This window comes from Limulus polyphemus, unplaced genomic scaffold, assembly GCF_000517525.1.
Source record: "Limulus polyphemus unplaced genomic scaffold, Limulus_polyphemus-2.1.2 Scaffold30, whole genome shotgun sequence".
Lineage (NCBI taxonomy): Eukaryota > Metazoa > Arthropoda > Merostomata > Xiphosura > Limulidae > Limulus > Limulus polyphemus.
The window spans coordinates 505,814-531,788 of record NW_013665640.1 but is presented as its reverse complement, the minus strand read 5'-3'; the positions used below and the strand labels follow the sequence as shown (position 1 = coordinate 531,788).

The window sequence follows — 25,975 nt, the reverse complement described above, 5'->3', positions numbered from 1 at the left end:
CAAGCCATCTCCAACCATTATTAATATTTGATTAAATGGATAATCAGGTGTCTACTAAGCTCTTGTGTAACAACTATTTGTCAAATAGTATATGATAACACATTCAATGCTGGAAAATTATCAAATGCATTAGAAATTGTCTAATTCCCACTGATTTTTAAAAAACGGGTCACTTAAATTAAATTTTGGACATGTAAGAAAATAAAAAATATGTACAAGTGAAAAACATAGGCCACAGGGTTTTTATAACACCCTTAGAATAGATGTGAGGACCAAATTAGTTTTTATTACTTTCCAAAGTAAGTGTATACAAGCATTGAACAATGCTATTTTGTTTTAATCTACAATAGGCAAGTGGAAAATAAAGAATTTAAGTATATTTTATTACAAGTTACAGCTTTTATAGTAAGGAAAATTATTTTAAAAACAAATACAAGTTTCAATCACTGGTGCAATAATTCTCAAATGCACACGTTATAACTGTAAAACGTATACTTGAGAATCATCACCTGATGATCGAAACAACATCGTACCTGTTCTAAAAATAATCTTCCTTACTATAAAAGCTGAAACTTCTAATAAAATATACTTAATCATTAAGTAAAGTGAAAATGAAAATAATGAATTTAAGTATTCCCAAAGTTCCAATGAATTTCTCTTTAAGAATGACATCTCAACTAAGAAAACATTACCTGTGTTGTTCAGATATCAAATTTATTCAACTGCTGAAATGTGACATTTGTGTATGCATACTTAGTCCTTTCAACAATAGTTAAGGAACAAAGATGTTGTGGTACCACTCGATGTCTCAGATAACCAGCAGGACAGAGACATTAGACCTGCTAAAAACAGAAGATTCTCTGACCCTGGTCTTTAGCGTATACTTCTCAATGAGTTGTTACAAACAGGCCACAAAGAATGAGACATGACACAGATTCATGCAAAAACAGTGTTTAATAATCTTCACAATAAACAAGAGGGTAATTGATTGTGTGTTTTAAAATAAAAGGTGCAGGAGTAGAAAAAGTGATGAACACTTCTTAATAAACAGTATAATGCAATAAAGTTAACTCTAACTTAGACTCTGTGAAATCCAAGTTCCTACTTGACTATCAAAATACTATAAATAAAAACAAATCCAGCATAGAACTTTATCCTGTTTGCTTAGGTGAATAAAAAAAAATTTAATGAAACATAAGTGAAAGCTGAACAGTGCTTGCACAAATGAAAATGACAGTAAACCTTAACCCAATAATGATGCCATTTTTAAAACCCATTCTGCACATGCTGAGTTACATTCAAAATTTAATTAAATCACTTTACTGTCGATATATTGTAATGAAATGAATATTATCAAGTATATTATAATTCAAAGTTTCATATTATACAAGTTTTTATTCTTTTATTTCAAAAGAAAGCTTTAAAATATCATTTAAAACTTGAGTTTTGTTATCACAACATGGCCTTTGACCTGTGTGGAAATGGTTAACAAACAAAGAAACATAAGAGCAGTATTTCAATTACTTGGATAGGTGGAATGATATAAAATAGCAATAATCAGAAACCCTAATTCTTAGTAATCAATTATCCAGTATAGGTAACTGAACAACTTTCAGTCATTAAAGTTATTTGTTGAAGCCTTGTTAATTTGAATGAGATCATTGCAATAATTAAACAAAACTAAATCTAAACTCTGATTCTACTCACCTTTATTTTCAGTCTTTAAATGTACCAGTCGAAACAAATCTTTATGGCTCCAACCACGATGAGACATAACTCTAGTTATCAAAGCTGCCAATCTCTTGGGATCTGTTTTGTACCAGTTAGCCACAGCAGTTCGGCGACTTCTTCCCCAACCTGTGGTTGGCTTGCTCACCTCTTCGGCAAAATGAACAAAACTGAATAACTCTGATGCAGTTGGACATGCTTCTTTCAATGCTGAATAGGCTGCTTGTTTAACTTTCATATTCTGGGATTGTGAACAAACAGCAAGAGCAAAAGGCAGTGCATCAGGATACACCGATGAGCCTTCTTTTGCTACTCTTATGATTTCTTTTACTGCTGCCTCTTGACTACTGGAATCAATGCAGTGTATATTTTCCAATGTTAATTTTCTATCACCTGGAATATAACAATTTGTTTCTGACCCTATGTATAGAAACCGCAGTAACCTGCTGTGACCAAGATTAGGTATGTTTTCAGCCATAATCCAATTTCAAACTGTATAAAAACCTAAAAAATAAAAAACAGGAGCTTGTAACACATGCACGTTCACTATTATGTTCCAGTAGATATTTATACTTAAAACCTTGATGCAAAAAAGAATGATTATCAATGTTTTACAAGTTACTAAAACCACCTCATGTCACTGGGCATATTTAACTGACTAATAAACTTTCATATCCTACATGCTTAATTAATACCATAATTAACACACATTTATAATAATTTACAATTTTAAATTTGCCTAATGCTGTTACTGATGTAATCCATTCAGAAGGTTCATAAAACGAAAAGCAATTAAAACAAAATTAATTCTTTATTTTTTATATATTGCTCATACCTTAATATATTACTTAAAAAAGATAATAATTCATTTGGCATCATAATTTAACAACACAGAAAACACTATAGGCAAGTTTTGATATAAAATTACCAAACTTAAGTCACCAAGGTGTTTAAACTTATTTCATCAGCTTTCATTATCATACAGCCTAAACAGTCACGTAATTCACAAGTTATTAAACAATATTTTAATATACAATAAGTAAATTATATAAAAAAATTAATTTTCATAGTTCAAGTTTAATAAAAAATAAAAAATGCAGAATTCAGTCTTTGTTTGCTCTTTCCAACATGTCAATATCCTGAAGAAAGAGTTAAAAATGAAGCTACAGAAATATCAGTAACAGCATAACATAGTGCAAAGTTATTTGTAAATTAAACCAGCTAAAGGTTGGGATACCCCTCAGTTCCAGTTTTCATTTCTTCAGAAATATCTATAACTTTAATATTTCTGTAGCTAAAACAATTGAAAGCAGCACATGAAGATTAACGTCTTCCTTACCTGAAAATGTATTTCTTATAGACACTCACCTCTTCACATAGTTAATATATCCTTCCTGTGTGTCTGCCTTAGAGATTTGCATGACACTAGCCTTGAGGCAATTCCTACCTAATCTCATGTGATCTACCATGAACTGCACTATCACATGAAGATGATCTAGCCCTCCACCAATAGGAAGGCAACACATAACCATGCACACTAGTTCCCTCTATGCATTTGCACTCATTAATCTTCCTTCTTTGATGAGGAAAGGAATACAATGGTGTAGTGGAAGTGGTAAAGGTGAGTGAACATACCTGTAAGAGGTGAGTATGTATTGGAAATACATTTCCAGGTAAGGAAAATGTTAACTTCTGAGACAAATACAACCCCTCTTCACACAATTAAGCTAGAATTCCATGATGAAGTATGGAAGGGTTGGTGCAAAGATTTACCTAGATGAGCTCTTTTCAGAAAGCACCCAAAAAAAGCCCATGGAGTGCGACACTCAATGGCAAGGGTTCCATAGTGGCACACTCATGGAAGACTGTATCTCATCCAGAAAAATAATAAGCACATGGAGCCATGGTGGATGGTATGAGCACTTTCCTTTATCCTGGCTTGATGCAGCTTTTGGGAAATAAGTAAACCACCAGCCACCTATGGGATCCTATGAATGCAAAAGGGGCTCTGAAAGAGAAACAATACATAATATTCTCAAAGGCAGTAGGATGATAGAAGAATGTTGACCTGTGGAAGCCAAAAACTATTAGGAGATAAAGAGATGAATGTGTGGAAAACATTTATATGCCTGCCTGGATGGTATCATCCTATGGCTAGCAAAAAAGAGATGGAAGAGAAGGAGAAAGGCTAAAAACTGAATGGGAGGAAATGTCAGTCTGCGAGCATCCCCAAATTGAGACAAACATGCCAAATAGAGGAGGTAACAGACCCAACCAGTAAAGGGAGAAGGAAATGATTCCATGGAACAAAATATGTCTATGAAAAATTCATACTGAACAACCCTGCAGATCATTGGAGTCGGTCCAAATGACCCAATAGGCAAGAGACAGAAGGAAGGGAAATGTGAAGGTACAGCCAACCTCCTGAGCAGTGAAAGACTGAAGCAGGAAAGCTCAGATCAGGAAGCAGGATAAAGAAATCAAGTATAAGAGGGTGCAAGAAGCAACTATAGGATAGACATCCAAACAGTGGTAATAGCAGGTGAGGAGTGAGAAGCAGAGAAAAGGAGGTCTGAGTGCCAGCAGATGAAGGCTGAGCTTGGCAAAGAGGCACCAATAATAACATTCAAGAAGGAAAGTAGCCTGCAAAGATGAGGGCCAGAAGGAGTAAACAAATAGGGGGAATGGGAATATTGGAAATGAGGAAACCAGAACAGGCTGAAAAAATAGAAGGCAAAGGATAAGTTATAACGGACCAAGTGGGAGGAAGCCCAGAGCTGTGAAGGGAGGTAAATGTATCAAAGGGCTTGTCCAAGTGCAAATCCCATGAAGAACCTGAGGAGTAGAGATCACTCCATTGTTAGAATGTAGATTGGCTAAGTGACATGGTCCATCATCAAGATATAAGCTAATGGCACATGATAAGCAGGAAGATCGACCTGTTGTGAATGGGCCCAGAATCATATGTCTAATGTCTAAGGGTAAAGGGACCTAGAACAGAAACCTCATGTATTGCAAAACTCCCACCTATTCTCTAAAGTTGTAGAAGATTCTTGAGTGTAAGAATCAACAATATAAGTGTGTATGTAAACGACAGAGTCAGCATCAGTATTATTACGTAAAGCTGAAAATTCGAGAATGCCTATAAATATAACCAACACAACGTGCCTATCAGATATTTAATCAGGAACGTTTATAAATTTTGAAAATTACAAACCATTTAACTTCAGTGGATTCACATCAGACATTAGTACTTTTACAAAAACATTACCTAATGTCATCAGCGGAAACTCGATTTGTAATCGTGTGGTCAGCGAGAACTACAGGGCTAGCTAGCTCCCTGTTAAGTGAATTATACCTATGTCAACTCGAAATTAACTCGCTCATCATCAACCCTCGATAAGACATCAAGGAAGTTCCAGACTAGAAAGAATACTTTATATTGCTTGTACGTTTGTGAAACGTTTGTATATAAATCATTGTTTGTAATAACTATTTGTAATAACTGTTATTGTGAATTGCATTGTTATCTGTATATTAAAACATATTTGTAATAAACAAAAAAAAACTGTTTATCAATCTTTTTGGCAAATAACATAAATTTGAGATATATTGCCAAATATTTAAGTACTAAATCTAAATTACAATTTAACTCAGTTTTAGGCTATTAGAAATTGTAATGCTTAACATAATAAATTGGGGCTCGTGTCCGAGATCTGTCTGAATCAGAGACAAAATTCAATCTAAAGTACAATTTAAATCATAATTCAATTTATATCTATCAGTGCCAACAAGATTTCTTCATGTCTGATTATCAAGATTTTCTTGAATCACCCTCCCTCAAACAACTGGAAAGATATAACAAAAATGAATTGCTCAAAATTGCCATCATTTTAGAAAAAGAAGTTAAAAGATTAATGAGAAAAAATGAACTAAAAAAGCATATTATCAAAATACTAGTCAATGATGATTTGTTGCCTGAGGAAGCATTAGAGGAATACTCTTGTGTACCCACTAGCCAATCGAGGTTGAATGATAAAGATAAGTTAGAGCTTGAACAAGCTCGTATTGAAGCCGAGAAAGAATAATCTCATATTGAAGCTGAGAAAGAGCAAGAACAAGCTCACATTGAAGCTGAAAGAGAATACACGTCTCAAGGACAAGCAAGCTCTATTTGAAACCGATAAAGAACAAACTCAAATCGAAGCCAAGAAAGAAATTAGACTCAACTACGATTGACCATGGCAAAATGACAACTTGAACTTAATCAATATGTTAAAGTACCATCATTTGATGAAAATGAAGTTGATAAATATTTCCAACATTTTGAGAAGGTTGCCCAGACCATGGAATGGCCCACCAAAAGATTGTCATTATTATTACAAAGTGTTTTAACTGGTAAAGCAGAAGAAGCTTATGCCACTCTCTCTCTACAAGACTGTATGAATTATGATAAGGTTAAAGCAGCTATTCTCAAAGCATATGAGATAGTACCCGAGGATTTTCGCCAAATGTTTCGAGATTATTGCAAACAAGATAATCAAACTTATATGGAAATATGGAATTTGCCCACAAAAAAACAGGTTTATTTTGATCGATGGTGCAATTCTATGCATATTGGCAACAGTTTCGACAAACTTAGACAATTATGTCTAATTGAGGAATTTAAACATTGGGCACGTGAAGACCTCAAAACTTACTTAGATGAAAATAAAGTTGAAACACTACAGTAAGCAGCTGCTCTTTCAGATGACTACACTTTAACACATAAGACTACTTTTCATAAAAAGAAATTCCTACCATCTCAACAAAAACCTGTATCGGGTTAGATCCACTAAAGTTGAGGATTCTTCAAAAAAATACAGCTCCTCTAGTCCAAAATCTTTATACAGTCAGGCTAAAATTTCATCAAAACCATCAAGACCTGTCTGCTATTTTTGTAAAAAACCTGGTCATGTTATGTCCAATTGTTGGTGTTTGAAGAAGAAAAGAAAAGGAGGCAACAACCAGTGCATTTGTGTCCACATATGGACGTAGTTTCATCAGATCACCCGATGTTGTTAATTTGGCCACTGATATAAAGGCTGATGTAATCAGGGAGGAGTTTAGACCTTTTGTGTCTGTTGGTTCTGTGTTTTTGACAAATGACACCAGCAATCCCATACCCATACGTATTCTACGTGATACTAGGGCGACTCAATCATTATAGTTAGAAGGTGTATTGCCTTTAGAATCAAATTCTACCACTGGTGAGTCTGTTATTGCTCAGGGTATTGAGGGTGGCTTTGTTAATGTTCCTCTTCATAACATTCATTTAGCATCAGACCTAGTTTCAGGACCAATTGTGGTTGGAGTAAGACCTACTCTGCCAATTAAAGGTGTATCATTATTGTTGGGAAACGATTTGGCTGGGGGAAAGTTGTTGTCGAACCTAAAATGGTTAGCGAGCTGATCACTGTTTCATCTAAGGATGATATTGTCGTTGAGGAGAATCCCAATGTGTTTCCCTTGTTTGCTGTGACTCGAGCTCAGTCTAAGAAATTAAGCCAAAACCAAATGATAGACATGGACTCAGAGGACATTATAGATTTGTCTCGGACATTTTTTGCATCTGATGGGGATCTTATGGATAAGAAGAAGTTTAATTTTAATGTTATGATGAAAGATTTAGAGAATTACAGAATATCAAGGGTGGGTCAAATGGGAAATTATTAAATTGAAAACAACTATATGAAAAAAAGATTACTGAAAATGTAAACATTAATAGTAAGGATTTCTTTAAATACATTAAGGGTAAGCAAAATTTTAGCATAAAAGTATGAACTTTGAGGGATGATACAGGAAGGCTCATATGTGATGATTATGAGATAGCTGGGTTATTACATTCTATATTTCTCAATTCTTATTAATGAAGACTTAAGCAACATTTCTCATCCTGAAAAGCTGCTAGATGGAAACAAAATCCATTGAAATGATCAAATTAATTCTGAGCTTGTTAAAAAGAATTGGAAAGTTTAAAAGAATGATAAAACTGAGCCAAATAATATTTACCCAAGGGTTTTGAGGGAGGATAGGGAATGTGAGCCACTTGCTACTACTTTTTCTACGTTCTTGAATACTGTGTAGGCACCATAAGATTGTAAGTTGGCTATTGTTACTCCTCTTTTCAAGGATATTAAAAAAATTGTATCAGTAATTAAAAGTCTATTAGCTTTATATCAGTTGTGGGAGAAGTTTTTGAAAGTCTGATAAAAGATTCTTTGCTAAGTCATTTATAAAACAAAGTTTAAAATTCTGTTGAATGTTGTTAATTTCTCTTGTAAAAACAGAAAAGAAACAAAAATTTAAAACCTTAACCATCTCATAGTTTTCAACACATACTTTTCCTCAGAATCGTATTAAATCCACTTGATCACTCATTATTTTTTGCAGTGTTTTGTGTTATTCCGATAGTTTTTTACAAATATAGTGCAGAGAAAATGCAGCTTTCAGAATGGAAGGACATACATACAAAAGATTACATAAAATACTTATTACATTTTGATCACTTTTATTAGTAACTATTTTTAATGAAGTTTTCCAATGAAGTTGTGTTGTTAGAATTTTATTGTATCCTCAGATCTCAGAAATACTTTGAGTACCCAAATAAGTACAATACAATAGATGTGGGTAAGACATGTTTTTATAGCATTTTTTAACTTACATTCACAATACAATTATATAGTCTGCAGTAAAATAATTCATATAAGGATTTAATTAGATTTACACATAGTTATAAAGTAAAAAATTATTACAAAATATCAAATTGACAAATTAAATGTCTCAATAAGAGACAACATTGTATAAAAAAAAGCAGATGTACAGTTATTGAAAAGTATTTATGTTATGCTTCAAAGAAATTCCACTATTGTCATGCTTAATTTTTGAGTTTGTGGAAAAATATTTACAAATCCCTAACAATACGTATAATAATGTCTTTCCATATTTTGGATGAGTTTTAATTTGAAACAATATTTTAACAAAACTATGGAGCTTAACTGTTGGTTACTTCAAACTGATTTTAAAGCAAAAGCCCTGGTATTCTAAAATTTTGTTTACCTTAACGATACTTACAAAAAGTACCTGCTATTATTTTTAATGTTGTCAGAGTTGTTTCTCATAACCCATTTTGAATTTCTTAATTTTTTAAACTAAATCCATAATTGCCCTATACTCCTATAAATCTTCCAACCAATCAGTCAATTTAAGCTTCTTAAACTTATGGCATTTATTATAGATTTTCTTTAGTAGGCCATTTAGATCTACTCTGTTATCCTTTTTCTCATTTTAGGAACATGGTTCTCTTCAATTAAAAACAATTTTGTTTAATAATTTTCCCAACCCTGTCCCTACAACATATTTTAACTCATTTTCCAATTTCACTAATGTTACATCTTGCCTCACGACCTCAAAATTAGCCTTCTGAAAATTAGGAACTACACTTTCATTTCTTTTTTGTCTCAACATAAAAGTAAAACATCTATCTAATTAAAATCATAAATAATATTCAACATTAAACTGGTACACAATTAAAGATTTAATTGTGTACCAGTTTAACATTGAATATTATTTATGATTTTAACTTTATACACAAGTGCCAAAATACTATAATTATCTATCTAATTATCAAAATGATTATTCTTCCCCAAATGTTCCCATACTTCATCTCTTGCAACCATATACTCATTGGTTAACAGTAAATCTAAAATGGCATTCTGCCTGGTTGGATCTCTTATTTTTCCCACATTTGGTATAAAAATCCCACCTTTATCATCTCATGCTATTTAAAAATCCTAATCAATGTATCTAAGGTCTCCCATAATTACTCTATCAGTATTAACATTTACATTAGCCTTTATCTCATTATAAAATTTCTCACTGACCTCTTCTCTGATCAGATGGCCTATAACATCTGCCAATTAAAAACTTTATGCCCTTGAAACCCCTGATTGTTATCCATACAGTTTCAAAATCTTAACTACCTGTTTTTGTCTTCAATCATAACAGGCTACAATTCATCTCATATTTAAAGAGCCCCCCCTCTTTAAAAAAGTTTTCATTATTAAATAACTTATAACCTTGAATTTCAAATTAATACCTATTATAAATATTTTCCAAAAGTAATCAGGTTTCAGTAATCCCTGTTATATCACAGTTTTCCATTTCAACTACAACTCTGAACTAATCTATTTTGTTCCTAATATCTTTAATATTAGAATAGTACCTAAGCTTATTTTTGAGTCTATTGTGCTTATCTTTAAATCTGATACTTATCTTTAAAACTACTAATAAATTGTTATGTTCTAAATATCCTTGTCTAAGTTCCTCTTTTCCCTGAATCTTCTATCAATTTCTTTATTCCTAATTTTCTAAGCTCCTTTGCCAATTTACCCGGTATTTAATTAAGATATTTAGAATTTCCCAAACATCCTAGTACCTAACTTGCTTAAGTGGAGTCCATTTTAAGAATATAATTCACCCTTAGCTATTCATAGGTCCAACCAACCTGTTGCTCTAGTAACTCTCTGATAACATTTAATTTAAACCTTGGATCCTGCTAAGTAGTTCAATTCCTGTATCTAGCCTCATGAAACACTCTTAAAAGAGCCACATGTTTATTTCTATCCCTAAACATCTGAATAGAATGATCCTTAGTATGAGAAACTAAAGTGTCTCACACAAACTACCATTCCTGCACTTTACCAGCTGACAAGCATATTCTAGTCTATCCATACTTCTCACTACAAATACTTTTTTCCATATATTTAATGAAACAATCTTTCATTATGTAAACTATTATATTAAACACTTTAATACTTTTTACACCCTTAGAGAATAGCTATATCATTCCTTATTATTTCTAGATCCACATACTCATTTTACAAATTCTTTCTTATTCTGTAGTTAAGTTTTACACTGTATTTTATGGAAACGTGATAAATACTTTATTATTATTATACGTTTAATTTGTCAACGCCAATAAAGAAAGTGGTATACACACACAATCATACAATTGTTCAGCAAATTTTACATGGTAAGAATTTTTGTCACAAACTGTGCTTAAGATTATTTATTATAGTTTTTATACATTGCAAAAATAAGATATACTTAAATGGCAAACTCTTCTGTGGTAAATGATATGATGGAATACTACAAAGATTGCCAAAGCCTACAAATACAATAACAAAGAACTATTTGAACTTAAATATAAGTTTAGTTTTACACTTGACCTAAATACTTCACCCATCATCTGGGTGTCAACACCTTAAAAATAAAAGTCAATCCACATAGCACTGAATGTTGTAATAAACTGATAAGTTATCAAAAAATTCCTTGTCAAGTTTGGTGCAAAGTTATGCCACAGGCTTTCATCAGAAATTGGAAACATAGTTATCATTATTACAAGTTAATAGCAATAATAAATAACGTTTTAAAATTAAAACTAAAATTACCTCCACAGCCAATACTACTATTAGTATTACTACTACTATTGAGTACTACTAGAATAAAAAAAACGCCCAAAGTTATGTATTTCAAAACAAAAAAAAAAGATTTAAGTCAAAAATCTTAACAAATTCAGTAAGACTCGGGCAAGAACCATGACTAGTAAAAGTAAACAAAAACTCGATGTATACTGATAGTAACATTAAATTAATTAATACTAACGTTAGTAACTTAATTACATTGGTTATGAACATTATGAAATATGACTCGTGAGTAACAATAACATATAATTAACAGAACCACAGCACTCTGTACAGTTCTAACTTCGGTAAAAAAAAAATATATATATATAAAATTAAACATAGAAAGCTTAATGGAATAGCACATGAACAAGATCATGGAATAGAATGTAACTTAAAAACAATTATAAAATCAAGCTACAGATAAATTACAATAACATAAACATACCAAATATAAATGTTCAAGCGTAGGCCTTATAGTAACACGGCTTACAAACTATGGCATGCACTGACGTCATTGCTAATGATTTATTAATTTTTTATTAAATACTAGTTTAGTCTTAAGGAGTAAAACACCAGGCTGTTCATAAATTTATGGGTATGTTGATAGCCTTAAATCTATTAGTTTTATTTTTGTTTCAAAACAGCTACATAGTTTCATGACGTCATAACATAGGTTAATTATAATAATAGTCAGGAAAGTTAAAAACACTTTCACACTTTTTAAGGACCATGAAAATAAAAAAGGAGGGCGACAGTTTTTTTTTTTTAATTATAAATATTATAGACGAAATACATGATATCACGGATTATGCTGAAAATGTGGAGACGTTTTGAGTTGTGCTGTCTCATTAAAACACAAGACGGAATCCTCAAGAGCCGCGGTATTTGAAATTATTTTTGGCAGGATTAGAGTAAATTAATCTGAGAGACCTTTTTTTTTTTCTTTTTTATTAGCCATACCCAATTCGATTTTATTATTCATCAGTATCTGCACCAGCCTACCCTCAAATTGAAATCATTTTAGGCAGGATTAGAGTAAATTAATCCATGAGACCTTGGGTATGGTCAAATACACCAATCCTGAGTTCAAAACTGTAATTAGATCTCAAATCGGTCAAGATATTATGGAGCTATGAGCTAAAATATTTTACTTTAAAAACTCAGAGCCATTCTATGAGCCGCTATGCCGCGGCTAAAAATATTTATTCTCCTGATATTTTCTGTAACTTTACAAGTTTCCTGATCAGGTCGTTGACACCAATCCGGCAGGTTAGTTTTGTTGCCAATCAGGGGCCCTAACGGGGATATTTTGCCCCACCCTCCTGAAAATACTGATTGTGTTATTTTCATAAACTAAAAAGTATATTAACACAACACATATAAGTACACTTATTAAAGAGTCCACGCGAAATAAAATGAATGGTACCTGGGGAATATATAATACCAAAATACATAAATGGTAAATTGCTTTAGTCAAAATCATTGTCTGCGGTATTTTTGAGGCCACATCACAAATCACCCTGAGCTATAGTTGACAGCAGGAATGTTTCTATCAGCTTTTACTCTGAAAAGCTCCTTTCTGAAAAAGCTACTGTTACTGAAAGCGTTACAGAAATTCTCAAAAAAGAGGAGAGTTTCAAATGCTGTCATTTTCTTTGAAAGCAAACTACATATCCTTGAACGTTTTTAGAAAATATCCCCTCCATTGAGATCTTATTCTTGTTTGGGGCTCAAGTTGTTTTGCAAGTTATTGCAACGTTCGCTTAACAATTCATTAGGCATTTCAGCTGTCTCCCGTAAAGCTCATAATATTCCAAACTTACCTTTCACACTTTCTATAGTTTTATGTCTGTCCTCTATTTATGTAATGGCTGAAATCACTGCTCCGTTAATAAACTGATCTCAAATTGGTTAAGCACATCTTCAAATGTCTCTTCAGTGCTTTATAAGAAAAGTGTTGTGTGTGTGTGTGTATTTGCTTTTAAGACGTTTCTTTTTGAGATATGAAAGTATATTAATTTGTTCAAATAATATTCTCATCTGTTATTTAAATATCAACAAATCTTTCTTCTCTATAATGCATCAGAATTGGTTTGTTGCTTTCGAGCAAATTTTTATCCAAATTTATTTGCATTAAATGAGGATTGTAAAAGCATGCTACCATGATTGATGTTAATAAAAAACTTCATGCTATAAAACCGGCCATATGAGAAAATGGTAGGATCTCATTTTTTCACCTAGGGCTTTGCCACGACCTCAATAGAGGTCATGCACGTGACGTCATGCATTGGGTCGGCTTTGTTTATTTCGCCATATTGGACGTAAGAAAACTAATGAAATAACGGTGAGCTTAGCAGTTGAATGCTTAGAACTGAATCGTGTAATAATGCCAATTGGTTGGTTGCTGTTGGTTGTACAAAGTACATGTCTGACCTTCGGTCATATTTGTTGCTGTCTTCATATAGAATAATGTGGCTGCTACATGGGTGCAACACTTTCCTAGTCATGCTACACACGTGCAATGTGCAGTCAAGACCTGGCCTTCTAGTTGAACTGCAACCCAAACACTAGAAAGACTGTCGGACAGTCTTTGTAAATGACATACCTACAAACATATTCGTATTGTATTAAAAGTATTTTCTTTCAGACAATGAAAATATCATGAATATTAATACCAGCACTACAAAAGCTTCAAGCTATAGGCTTGAACAGGGAATATTTTTTGATACAGACCCAGTCAAGCCAACCTAATATAATACTTCATCCCAGCCCACAATTATGAATGAGGGCTGAAATATAACATTAATACATATTTTTTTAATGTGTGAACTACTGGTAAATAAACAACCTTATTAGTCCTAATGTCTTTACCATTTTATTGTCAAACAGGATCAGTACTTCACAAATATGAAAATACAAGTTTTACTGTAAATTGTCACTATTTAGTCATTTTATTATATTAAACCGCCATTAATTACACATATATCCACCATGGGCGTAGGCAGGGGGGGGGGAGGCACTTACCTCACCTGGAAAATGAGAAACATAATTCTTTTTTGTTTATTCATTCAGTATATGTTAATAAAATTTTAACCCAATTCACAATTTCACACTACTCCCCCCCCCCGGAAAAAATTTCTGCGGACACCCATGATATCCACATACACATTAATAAATTATATTATCTCAGAATCTATAAGTATATTTAGGAGCCTGTAGCTGATGCTTTGCAGTGCTTGCTTCATGAAAAATGTGAATATTTGGATAGAATCATGCATTAAAAGCTTTACTCTTATAGGGCCTATGAAATGCAAATACAAATATAACGTAACGTTATAATCCACGCATTACGTCGTAAACAATTATATCTAATATTAATAGTTGTAGTGAACGTTAGCAAACAACCTCACAAACAAGTCGATTTTCTTTATATTTGAAAAGATATCAATCGTCAGCATACATGAAATACTACTAAGCAAATAAAGAATTCGTCTTGGTCCAGTTTAACAGTTTTTGTAGCAGTTGTTGGCCTTCAAGTATATTACAAAAACTGACATTGACAAGGCGTACACTTTCCACAGTCTGACACTGTGCACCCAGTCTGTCACAAAGTATTTATAGGCATCTATACTTTGTATAATATGAGGCACTAGCATTAAAAACTAGATAACTGAAAATATCTAGGTATTCCATGTTGGAAATGTCCATAACTGTGTCTCTGTTTGTCAACATGACTAACGAAGCGGCAGCTAAACTTGGGGTCATTGCCGGGGGAATAGAGTACGGGTCAATTATAGCCATTCCAAATTGCTGACATTTTACCTTGTACCACTGTTTAGACGGCTCATCTAAATCCTTTGTCAAAGTGCTAAACGCAAAGTTTTCCTGGACACAATGTAACGTTACGTCCAAAATGGCAGATTGTAAAACTAGTTACACTTTCAGTCACGTGACTGCATAATCTCTATACATCTTATCTCCAATAAAGTCTACTTGACTTCAGCAGCTTGAAATCTTGCTTCTTCTAAGCTTTTAACTTTGTTTCCATCCCTGTTATTTTGCTCAAAGATATCTACTTCACCAATTGCACATAACCACCAATCACCGCATGTTCTTCCATTACTGAATCAAACTTAGCAAGCTATTTCATTTCTTTCAAGTAGTTTTTATTGTTTAATATGAGCCGATATTGTTTCTGCAATTAGTTTTTATTGTTTGGTATGAGCCAATATTGTTTCTGCATTTGATTGCGCAGTTCAAATTAGGCGCATCAAAATATCGAGCTAGTACTTTCTTTCAGCTTCAATAAAACATTTCTGACTGATCAATCATTTTACCTTTCTTTAAATGAACTTCAAGCGCTTTTCAAGAGGAGCTTTTATATCTTGAGGATTATTTTAATAACTCTTCATAAATGAATTAATGTTCAGTCGATGAACCAGACGTAGAGCCTTTTATTTATCAGTTCCTTTGTTTAGAATAAATCATTTTGTAGCAGAATAAATAAGTTTAATTAATTTTTTAGTACATAAGCCAGTTTTTTGTATTCTTTTTTTTCCATTTACTAAGATGTAATACTTTGGAGCCCCCCAGTGGCACAGCGGTATGTCTGCAGACTTACAACGCTAGAATCCGGGTTTCGATACCCGTGGTGGGCAGAGCACAGATAGCCCATTGTGTAGCTTTGTGCTTAATTACAATCAAACAAACAAACAATACTTTGGAATATTGGCGAATTGACGCCCATTTTTTTTCTTGGGGAAAGCAAAATCTGGGCTCACTTTAAATGGTCCTTTCTAAACAAACTCTATGCCTCAGTGATTCTGAAAGATTTGGGTAATCCAGTGGTGCAGCATTATCAATTTGTTGGTCATAGACAAAAATAATACAATTTTTCCCATCTACAATGACTGTATTTTTGATCCGAAAATTCGAAATTATTTATGTTAAAAATTTTCACATCTGCTTTCTTTTAATTTTGTGGATTTATTGTCGTACTTTGTATTATTGGAACAGTAATCTTTGTATAAAAAGTAATAAATTAGATCGAGAGCTCATCAGCTGTTTTCCGTAGAGCTGACATAAGAGTAACGGATCTAATGTAGTATTTCGCACCGGCGCTCGAGTTAATGTAATTTTTAACATTTCATTTTACTGAAACTTTGTCGGACTAAATTGATATTCTATAGTTTTTACATTTTAGTTAGTTTTGTAAAAATATGAATAACAATAAATTAAAATTACACATAAAAAACATGGATTTCGAGTACTCTCCGTGTATTCGAATTATTTGTATTAAAGTAAAAATATTTATGTTCTCCGCTAAACCTCACAAATTTGTGTGTAAACAAACATTCGTATAGCTTTCAAAAATGTATTGTAGCAACAAACGTATCAGGAACTAGAATATAATGTCTCAAAACTATTACAATTTATCGGGCTTTCTAAGTGAGCTATAAATGGGCTAACATAATTAAGTTAACGGTTCAGAGTTATAAAACCATGATCACATGACAAAATATTTCTATCAAGTGCATACTCTTCCTCCAAATTCAAACGGCTGGTTGTAAGCCTGATATAGAGGAGAACCTACTTTTTCTATTGGTTATAAGCATGTCCATCAGTTGATTAGCAAACAGTTTCGAATGTTAGAGAGAGAAGTAAGTGGGTTTGATAAATTTGCCCATATCTCAGCTAATAAAGAAAGTAGAAGGTTCCAGTTTTATATTATTCGTTGTAATTGTATATGGTTTGTGTTTATAATTACCTAAAAACTGCAGTGGCCAAGTGACATAGAAAAATGGTTTGTTTTGAGTATCGCCAGAAAAATTAGCTTCTAAAAGTAAAATAGGAAAAATACGATATCACACTAAGAAGCTTTTAAATCAACTGTATGAACATTTCATTATACAGCCTGATAAGATTGTTTTGTTTTGATTTGATATCAATGGTCTTTTGTATGTAGTTTTAAGTTTTTTGATGCCCTTTTCTACTTTACCGATTTTTATGTTATGATTTTTTTGTACTTCATCAATTTTTTATTTTTATCTTCCTGTACTTCATATATGTTTTGTACTTCTTCAAATATTTAATTATAATCTTTTTGTATGTCATCGATTTTGTTATTATATCCTTTCTGTACACTCCAATAGATACTTCGATCTTGTTTTCATTAAGATTCATATTTGTTCATAATTCTTCTCTGAATCATATGTCCCTTTCTTTGAACTCATCTCTTAAGTTCCTATTTCTTACCTTTTGATCTTCTTTTAATTTTCTGTCTTGTTCTTTTTATTCTTTTAATTTTCTGTACAATTCCTTTTAATCTTCTTATAATTTTCTGTATCTTTCTTCTTGATCTTCTTTTAGTCTTCTGCCTATTTCTGTTTGTTCGTCTTCCTTTTTTTTGTTCACCTCCAGAAAAGCTTTGATCTCACTTCGAGTACGTGTCATCATTTTAAAATCTAGTCTAGATTCTATTTTATTTTTACGAAAGTAATCTTACTTTTGGTACCAACACTAACAGTTTCTATCCACTTAACGATAGCAAAAATGCTTTATTTCTTTTACTGTAATGCACAGATATACAGGCTAAATTTATTGATAGACCCAACTTACAAATAAGTCTAAAAGTCAATTACTTGTTATGTTTCCTTTCATATCTACGGTATAACTTACAACTAGCTAATTAATACCCCCAATAGTCGATTCAATACACAGTAACATATCCACTAACTAATCAATCAATCATCAACTGACTGGCTAACTGATTAACTATCTGAATGACTGACTGATTATAATCAACTTAGAGGATAACTAGCTCTAATTGATTGAGTAACTCACTCACTGACTAATCAACTAACTGATTAACTCACAAATCTTCCGAAAATTCGATACATCACATCAGATCTAGACGTTTATTGGAAAGTGTTCATTCTTCAAATTAATTGAGCAGATTTGAGGTAATTAATGAATTTAAGAAATCCCTAAGTTTAACTGTAGAAAGCATAGATTATAATAGAAATTGTATTACCTGTATTTACTTGTTCTCCTAGTTCTATTCGACATACGATTTTACATACGAATTAACTTCCCTAGAAGAAAGTAATGTTCAACTCCTCTGTCGACTTACCCAGAAATTGAAAATCTTTTGAGTATAAACAATATTGCAGGTGACGTAGGAGCTTGTTCTCAAAATAACATGATAGCAATGGAAAACATGGTGTCCTAACTCACTAAATTCATATTCTAAGTGTACCCGAAAGCCAACAGCGCTTTACACATGAGGAGTGCAAGTATTATCTCAATCACAAGTAATTTCTAGCATTACATTTATTGAAACGTGTTCATTCTTTAAATTAATTGAGCAGATTTGAGGTAATTACTGAATTTAAGAAATCCCAAAGGTCAATTATCAAAATGAATATAATAATCCAAAAGCTCAAATTTTTGGAATCATCTGTTCCAAACATTGCAAAATTCATTTAACCGCGAGATTTCATAATAGAATAAAGGTATTTCACTAAACATAGGTATAGGTATTGATAATCAAGAGCTCACTTTCAAAATTTGTGATAAAATATACATTTCTAATTTTTAAATTATGATTGTTCCATTTCCTAGTAAAAATTACTTTTGTTAAAATGTGTAGTCCTCACAGATTATTTTTTTGGTTTTGTTTTGTTTGTAATTAAGTACAAAGCTACACAATGGGCTATCTGTGCTCTGTCCAACACGGGTATCAAAACCAGATTTCTAGCGTTATAAATCTGCGGGAATACTTCTGTGCCACTGGGGGGGCCAGATTATTTGGTACAATAAAATTTGTTAAACACTAAAAAAAATCGTACACAATAAGCTAAGTCATATTTTTCACAAACAAGGTTGCTGAAATTTATTTTATTATGTAGCAAATTCAACAATCATAATTTTATTGAACTAGCACTTGGTAATACTGTAAGCTAATGTATTTATCATTAATGATATTTAGCGAACGCATTAGTAAAATCATTGATGTATCTAAATATACCTTATACTCTCTCCTAGTTCTTATAATTTGAACTATATTCATTACTTCTGGCTACCCGCTGTTTAACTTGACTTCATAGCTAACCTACTTTTGATTAGAATAATTGTGAATAATTATATCTCGTATTTGATAAAGCCAATTATTGGTTTTTGTACCTATTCTCAGAGGAAGACATTTTTGTATCAAATTTTATCCAACGGATAATTTTTATACGCTTGCCTTCTGCACTGTAGAACATACATGATGTATATTATCTTAACTAATGGGGATTAGGTAACAGTGATTCCTGGCATGGCCTGGTGGTTAGAGCACTTGGCTCGCAATTTGCGGGTCGCGAAAAACAACAACATATTAAACGTGGTAGGAATTTTGTTTGAAGGAAAAAGCACAACACGAGAGTTGTGGGTTCTTCCAAACAGGGTTGTTCAGGAACAATAATTCCCCTTCAACCCCGCGTGTGAATTTATTTGACTTAGAGGAATTGTTCGATTTTGACTGCGAGGATTATATCTAACATAATTGTCTTGTCGGAAAGCCGTGAAGGAGGTCGGAGAAAGCACGAGGATTTTGGTGTTCTTGCCGGTCCCTAGTTCGAATCCCGTCATTAAATATGCTCACTCTTTCAACTGTGAGGGCGTTATAAAAAGATGATTGATCCAACTTTTCTTTGGTAAAAGAATAACCCAAGAGTTGGCGGCGGGTGGTGTTTATCACTTATACATTAGGGAAAGGTAGTGCAGATAACACTCGAGTAACTTTGCTAAAGTGGATTAACTTATTATCATATAGTAAAAACGGATAAGCATCTTTGCTCTAAATAAAAAAAATCCAATGTTGTCTTTATATTGCGCTTCCTTTTTTCATGTGAAATTTACATTTATGTTATATTCTTTGTTGTTGTTGTTAACTAGAGTGAGATGCTTTGAGAAGAAAGGAATGTTTACCTTTGTTCTTACTCCAGCACTGTGGAAGGCAAAGAACAAGGGATCTAGTGATATCATAGGGAACGTCCTATTTGTATCTTAGCATGGCCCAAAAATAAGGATCAAGATATATTAATATCTTATGGGTAAGTTAGAAATGGAAACTTTTACAAAGAAATTAAGATATGGCTAGCTTTAGTTAACGTAGATGAAATCAACTTTCTGAAACGGAATTGGAACTTTCACTGTAGGAGCAAACCGCAGAATATCTAAATGTAACTAACTCAGGAATTATTTTCCATTCCTATTGATAGATGGCAGGAGCTAACAGCCAAGCAAAATAAACGTGAGTTAAATAAAGAAAAAAAAACAAAACAAACATATAGATGGTGTCTTTGTAGTCACTGGTACGTCCTTTATAAAAAGCATTTAATTCGTCGTAACCGATTTATTTCGGCATTGAAATCTCCATGGTTTCGAAAGTTCTTGAAGTAAAGTGAATCCAATTGAGAATCATAGAAGTTGCTGACAACTGATAATAGATGGCAGCGCCTACCCTCCACACACAAATTGCACTACAAATCCATTATAATGCAGCAATAGGGTAGATCCGTGGAAACTTTGTAGGATTAATTTGACTAAGTTCACAGTATGTCGTTTATTAAGACACATAATTCCTTTCAAATAATTATTTGAATGCCTATACACTGTAAGGAAGAAGTATTGGATTGATTCAACGATATTGTCACAGAAGAAGCTTAAATAAGCCTGTAATAAATACACATTAAAATACAATAGCACGTGAAATATCCAGTTGACATTTCGCAGATAAAACGTACATAAATCCACACTAAAATATAACAGTATGAGAAATATCTAGTAGACATCTCGTAGAGAAAATGTGATTAAGTTTACAGCTGAGCTTAAGTCAAACCACATCATCCACCTGAAGGAATTGTATTTATTAATTAATGTTTTAAATTTTCTGTACAGCTAAATCAATGTATCGGGCGAACTTTCGTTGATATGAAGAGGGGACTTTACTATAAAATGTACAGGCCGGATTAACGAAAGGCAGAGTATATGAAGGCAAATGTTTTAGAGCCCATGATGTCAAGGAACCCATATTGCTTGTACTTTTTTATTTTATGATAAAATGTATGCTATGTCAAGGGCTCAAAGTAACTATTCATTTTTAATTTATATTTTATATTTTAGGTAACGTCTGCACCTATTCCGTTTTAAAATAACCGAAGTTAAATTTTAATAGCATTCGCAAATATTTTTAACTGTGTAGTACTTAAAAATCGTTATATTTAGTAAAATGTTAACTTGGGTAAAATTTAAATGCAAAAAAAAAAAAAAAGAAAAGAGAGGGCTGATGAAATAAAGGGTGGGGGTTGAAGGTCCGCAGAATAGAAGTTTCCTATTGGTCCACTGTGGTCTTAACCCGGCCTTAAAGATATAGCTAAAAAAAAAATCAGAAAATGTGACAAAGATGAAACAGTTGTTGAATATACACGACTTTAGTTTTTATGTAAAGTTCTTGAAATTTCTCAATGTTATTATCATTAATTTCTGGTTAAAACAAGCTACCTGCATAGATCAGATCATAAAATACAGTAATTAAAATAGTTAATTTAATATACCGTTCTTATTTATAACGCTTAAAACAAATTAATTCAGCATCTTGGTCTCCTTACTGTCAGTGATATTTTTTACCGTAGTTCCAATAATATTTCACGAGGTTCAGCTAACTTAGGAGATTTAGTTAGTCTTAAATCCGTACACTTAGCTAACAGTAACAGTACAAAATGATCCTCTATAATTAAAATATATATACATAAAACTATATATATTAAAAACGAAAATGTTTTAAAAACTTTTAAACACTGCCGTTAACGAATTTGATATTGAAGATATAATATAATGGACCTTACGTAATACCGACTTCGAAGTTTCAGTTGGTTACAATACCATTAGAAAGCAGCATAATATAATAATCTCTGAGCAGTCAGATTGTACGAGGTTTATGATAGTATGCCAGCAAGATGAACTCTGATTTATGAACCTCATTTTTAAGTATGTACGAAATGTGTAATTTAAGAAAGAAAACACTAACAAAATTACTTTAAAAATATCACGAAAACCATGGGAATAATAGTAAAATATTCATATAGATCAAAGGTTTATGAACTATTACACAAAACAGTGGAATGAAACTAAGTTTTTTTTCGAAACTCAAGGACTGAGAGACAGTCTGAAGATAACCAACTAGCGCTCATAGCAAGGGGGAAGAAATATAGTTCTTATTTCGGATAATTACGATAACAACAAAAACGAAGATAGATGTAACGCTCTTTGCTTTGACGGTGGAAATACTAAACACAGAAAAAGCACCAAGAGTAAAGGACGTCACAAAGTCACGTTCACAAACCCTACTGCAGCTAGAGATCTGGTTAGATTCTTATACCAAACTACCAAGGGCAAATAAAAAGAGAGATCCACTCGACAATAATAACATCTTAGTCGGACCAGAGCTCCAAAAAGAAATTACCTAATCACATATGTGTCGGAGTTTAGGACAGTATTCCTACCACTAGCTGAGCGAAAAATTTGTTGGTTTATAAAGGTAAAAACTGGGTTTCGATACCCCCGGTGGGCACAGCACAAATAGCCCATTGTGTAGCTTTGTGTTTAACAACAAACAAACGTGTGTAAATAACTCTTTACACTTACACAGGAAATTATTCTTTTTAATAAAAAACTATTATTTGATAATTGACAAAAAAACTATCAACAAATATGTAAAATAAATGTTATAAGTACGAATGGTGTAATTTCGTATAAAATATATAAACAATGTAAACTATATGTCTGACAAGAGTATATCTTATTATCAAAACGAAATTTAAGTTATGGTTTAATTGCGCAAATACAATATGTTAGTCTCTCTGTATTAGGATATAAAATCTAGTATATGAGAAAAATAATCTGTATTAATTGGAAACCATATTACAAATAAAATATACCATCAATGAAAGAAATACCGCTAAAACAAAAATTAATAAGGTTTTAGCGGTATTTCTTTCATTGGTGGTATATTTGATCTGTAATATGGTTTCCAATTAATAAGGTTTTGGCGGTATTTCTTTCATTGATAGTAAAAACCTATATTTTTTTCACCAGTATGATGCTAGATCTTTACTCAATAGTTAATCATGTAATAAGAATTATTTTTTAACTGTCTGTACGAGTTTTTCATGATTTGTGTTAAGAGTTAAAAACAGGAACGACGTTATTTGATACACTGAAAGATGAACACTTTATTGGATATTTCAGCCGACTACAGTGTTAGCTCGGTCTATATTCAATAGACCTGATGATGGCAACTGTCTTACCGAAACTAGTCGGCTGAAATATCTATCTAATAAAGATTTTACCTTTTATTCTGTCAGAAAATATCGCGTTTAGACAATGTGCCTCAAATGAAATTATGATTTGTGTCACCTTGACATTTTAGGATACAATGTTTAAATGGAGTGAATGTACGTTTTGTGAGTGTATACTAATGCAAAACGTATTATTTATTAACTTATTTTAAATGATGGTTCTCGTCAAGTGAATTAAAAAGGTATTGTTCGTTTTTAGCCAAGCTGTTCTCACTAATGTTAAAAATGCAAGTTCAGTGCAACTAAAAGCTCTGGTTAAATATGTCTTGGTGGAACTGACAAGAATTCGACTTGAGATTAAGAATGACCACAGGGAACCTTTCGCTTCTTTGTGTTTTATCATAGCTTGGGCCTAGGGCTCAGAACTAAGATGCTTCTGAGATATAAATACCCAAAAGAAGTTACTTGAGGCAGCTTTCCTTGCAACGCATGTAATTATAGAAATAGTGTTGGTAAAAACTTTAAAAAGAACCTACTGAGATCATACTCCAAGAAAGTCATATATTGACTATGTGAAACAAAGTCTGTTCTATGTTTAAGTCTTTTAAAACTTTTTGTTTCTATCAGAAAGAAACACACGCGTTAGTTAACATTTTATTCAGTTTTCTGGTGTTTGATATCAATATCCCTCTTTATATTTGCTATCATTAAGATCATGTATTATGTGAAACGGTAAGAAGCGTACGACCGAAAGAGTAACATAATTAAGGTTTTTAATTAAAATAAGAGAACGAGTCATAAAAAATTAAATTTGATATCGAAAGATATTTGTGTTCTATACTTTATTTAGTTATCTTCATACCACGACTGGAAGCTGCTGGTTTGATTGGTGTTTTCTCGTGAAAACACGTCACTGAATAAGTATAAAAAAACTATTCTTTTTCTAGGCGTTTGTAATACAATTTCTCTGATCTTCAAAAAGTGCAACAGTGGACGAGTTCCGACTCTCTATTTTTGATCACTCTAGTATAAAGATGTATTTATATTCCATCTTTAATTGCTTTATGTTAAATTGTGACAATTTTTGTACATGAAAGGGATAATCTCACTATCCGATAGTATTCTAACATATTTTCAAATAGGGAAAGTAATTTAAATATTTTTACTTTACGATTGCAATGAAGTATAATTGCTATTGTAGCTGTGATTGGCGTAATAACGTAAGCTTTAGAACTTTTAAAGAAAAACTGTAACAGTATAATAGTATTCTATATTGAATAACCTCTTCCATAATTATGTGATTTAATTTTGTTTAGTTATATATATGATTATGCCGCTAGTGGATTTTTTTCAGTCTCTTTAATCTGACTTTTACTCTGCTCCATTAGATTAGGACACCAGAACAGAGCAAGTAAATTATATTCTTAAAAATCTGGAAATGTTATATAACATGTTTTAGACTACGTACAAAGGAGCGGGTTCCTCCAAACCAGTGGTTTTCAAGCGTTTTTGTTTGTGGTCAATCTGAATCATTATTATTATTTTTATCTAGGCGAATCACAAAGGGATCTAAACATTATGCTGACGTTTCCTTTCTGTAATACGTCCAGGCATGGCCAGGTGGTTAGGGCGCTCGACTCGCGATCTGAGGGTCGTGGATTTGAATCCCCGTCCCACCAAACATGCTCGCCCTTTCAGCCGTGGGGGCGTTATAATGTGATGGTCAATCCCATTATTCGTTGGTAAAAGAGTAGCCCAAGAGTTGGCGGTGGGTGGTGATGACTAGTTGCCTTCCCTCTAGTCTTACACTGCTAAATTAGGGACGGCTAGCGCAGATAGCCCTTGTGTAGCTTTGCACGAAATTCAAAATCAAACCTTTCTGTAATTATACAACCCTTCGACGGACCACCTGAAGGGAGGCTTCGGACCACAAATTAAGAATCACTGACCTTAACCAATATTCGGTTTGATAATCTTTGTAAGACAATACAATATACTTTGTTTGAAAATCGATCAGATGTGACTATAGTTAAGTACCTTGTTGAAATTAAAGTGTTGTCTTTTGCTAATAAACATAAAATTTTATTAATGTTTCTAAAATCTTAAAACAAAGTCTTTTTAATGATAAAATGGAACTATTAATGCTTAGAAAGAAATTGATTCTGGCGTTATTGTGTATGTATCAGCCGTTGACAGAAAGTTAACTACAAAGGTACATCTATATAACTAGGTTTGCCACCTCTGAGCTGAAAAAAAAAACGAAAAGAAAAAAACATTAAACACTGGAATCGTTTCACAAAAGAACTCATACAGTATTGGCCCGGCATGGCCAGGTGGATAAGGCGCTTGACTCGCAATCTGAGGGTCGCGGGTTCGAATCCCCGTCCCGACAAACAT

At 32.6% G+C, this 25,975-nt stretch overlaps 1 protein-coding gene across 2 annotated transcripts in view; it reads right to left on the bottom strand.

Annotated features, from left to right (window-relative positions):
- Positions 1-11,763, bottom strand: part of LOC106459844 (60 kDa SS-A/Ro ribonucleoprotein-like) — a 34,339-nt gene extending 22,576 nt beyond the window's left edge. For both annotated transcript variants that reach the window (XR_002610656.1, XM_013919512.2), the window contains exons 1-2: positions 11,680-11,763; positions 1,708-2,232 (exon numbers count right to left, since the gene is read on the bottom strand). Coding sequence is in view for 1 of the 2 variants with exons in the window: in XM_013919512.2 (XP_013774966.1) it covers positions 1,708-2,206 (499 nt within the window). In the remaining variant the exon portion in view is untranslated. The remainder of the gene's footprint in view (positions 1-1,707; positions 2,233-11,679) is intronic.
- Positions 11,764-25,975: the final 14,212 nt, after the last annotated feature.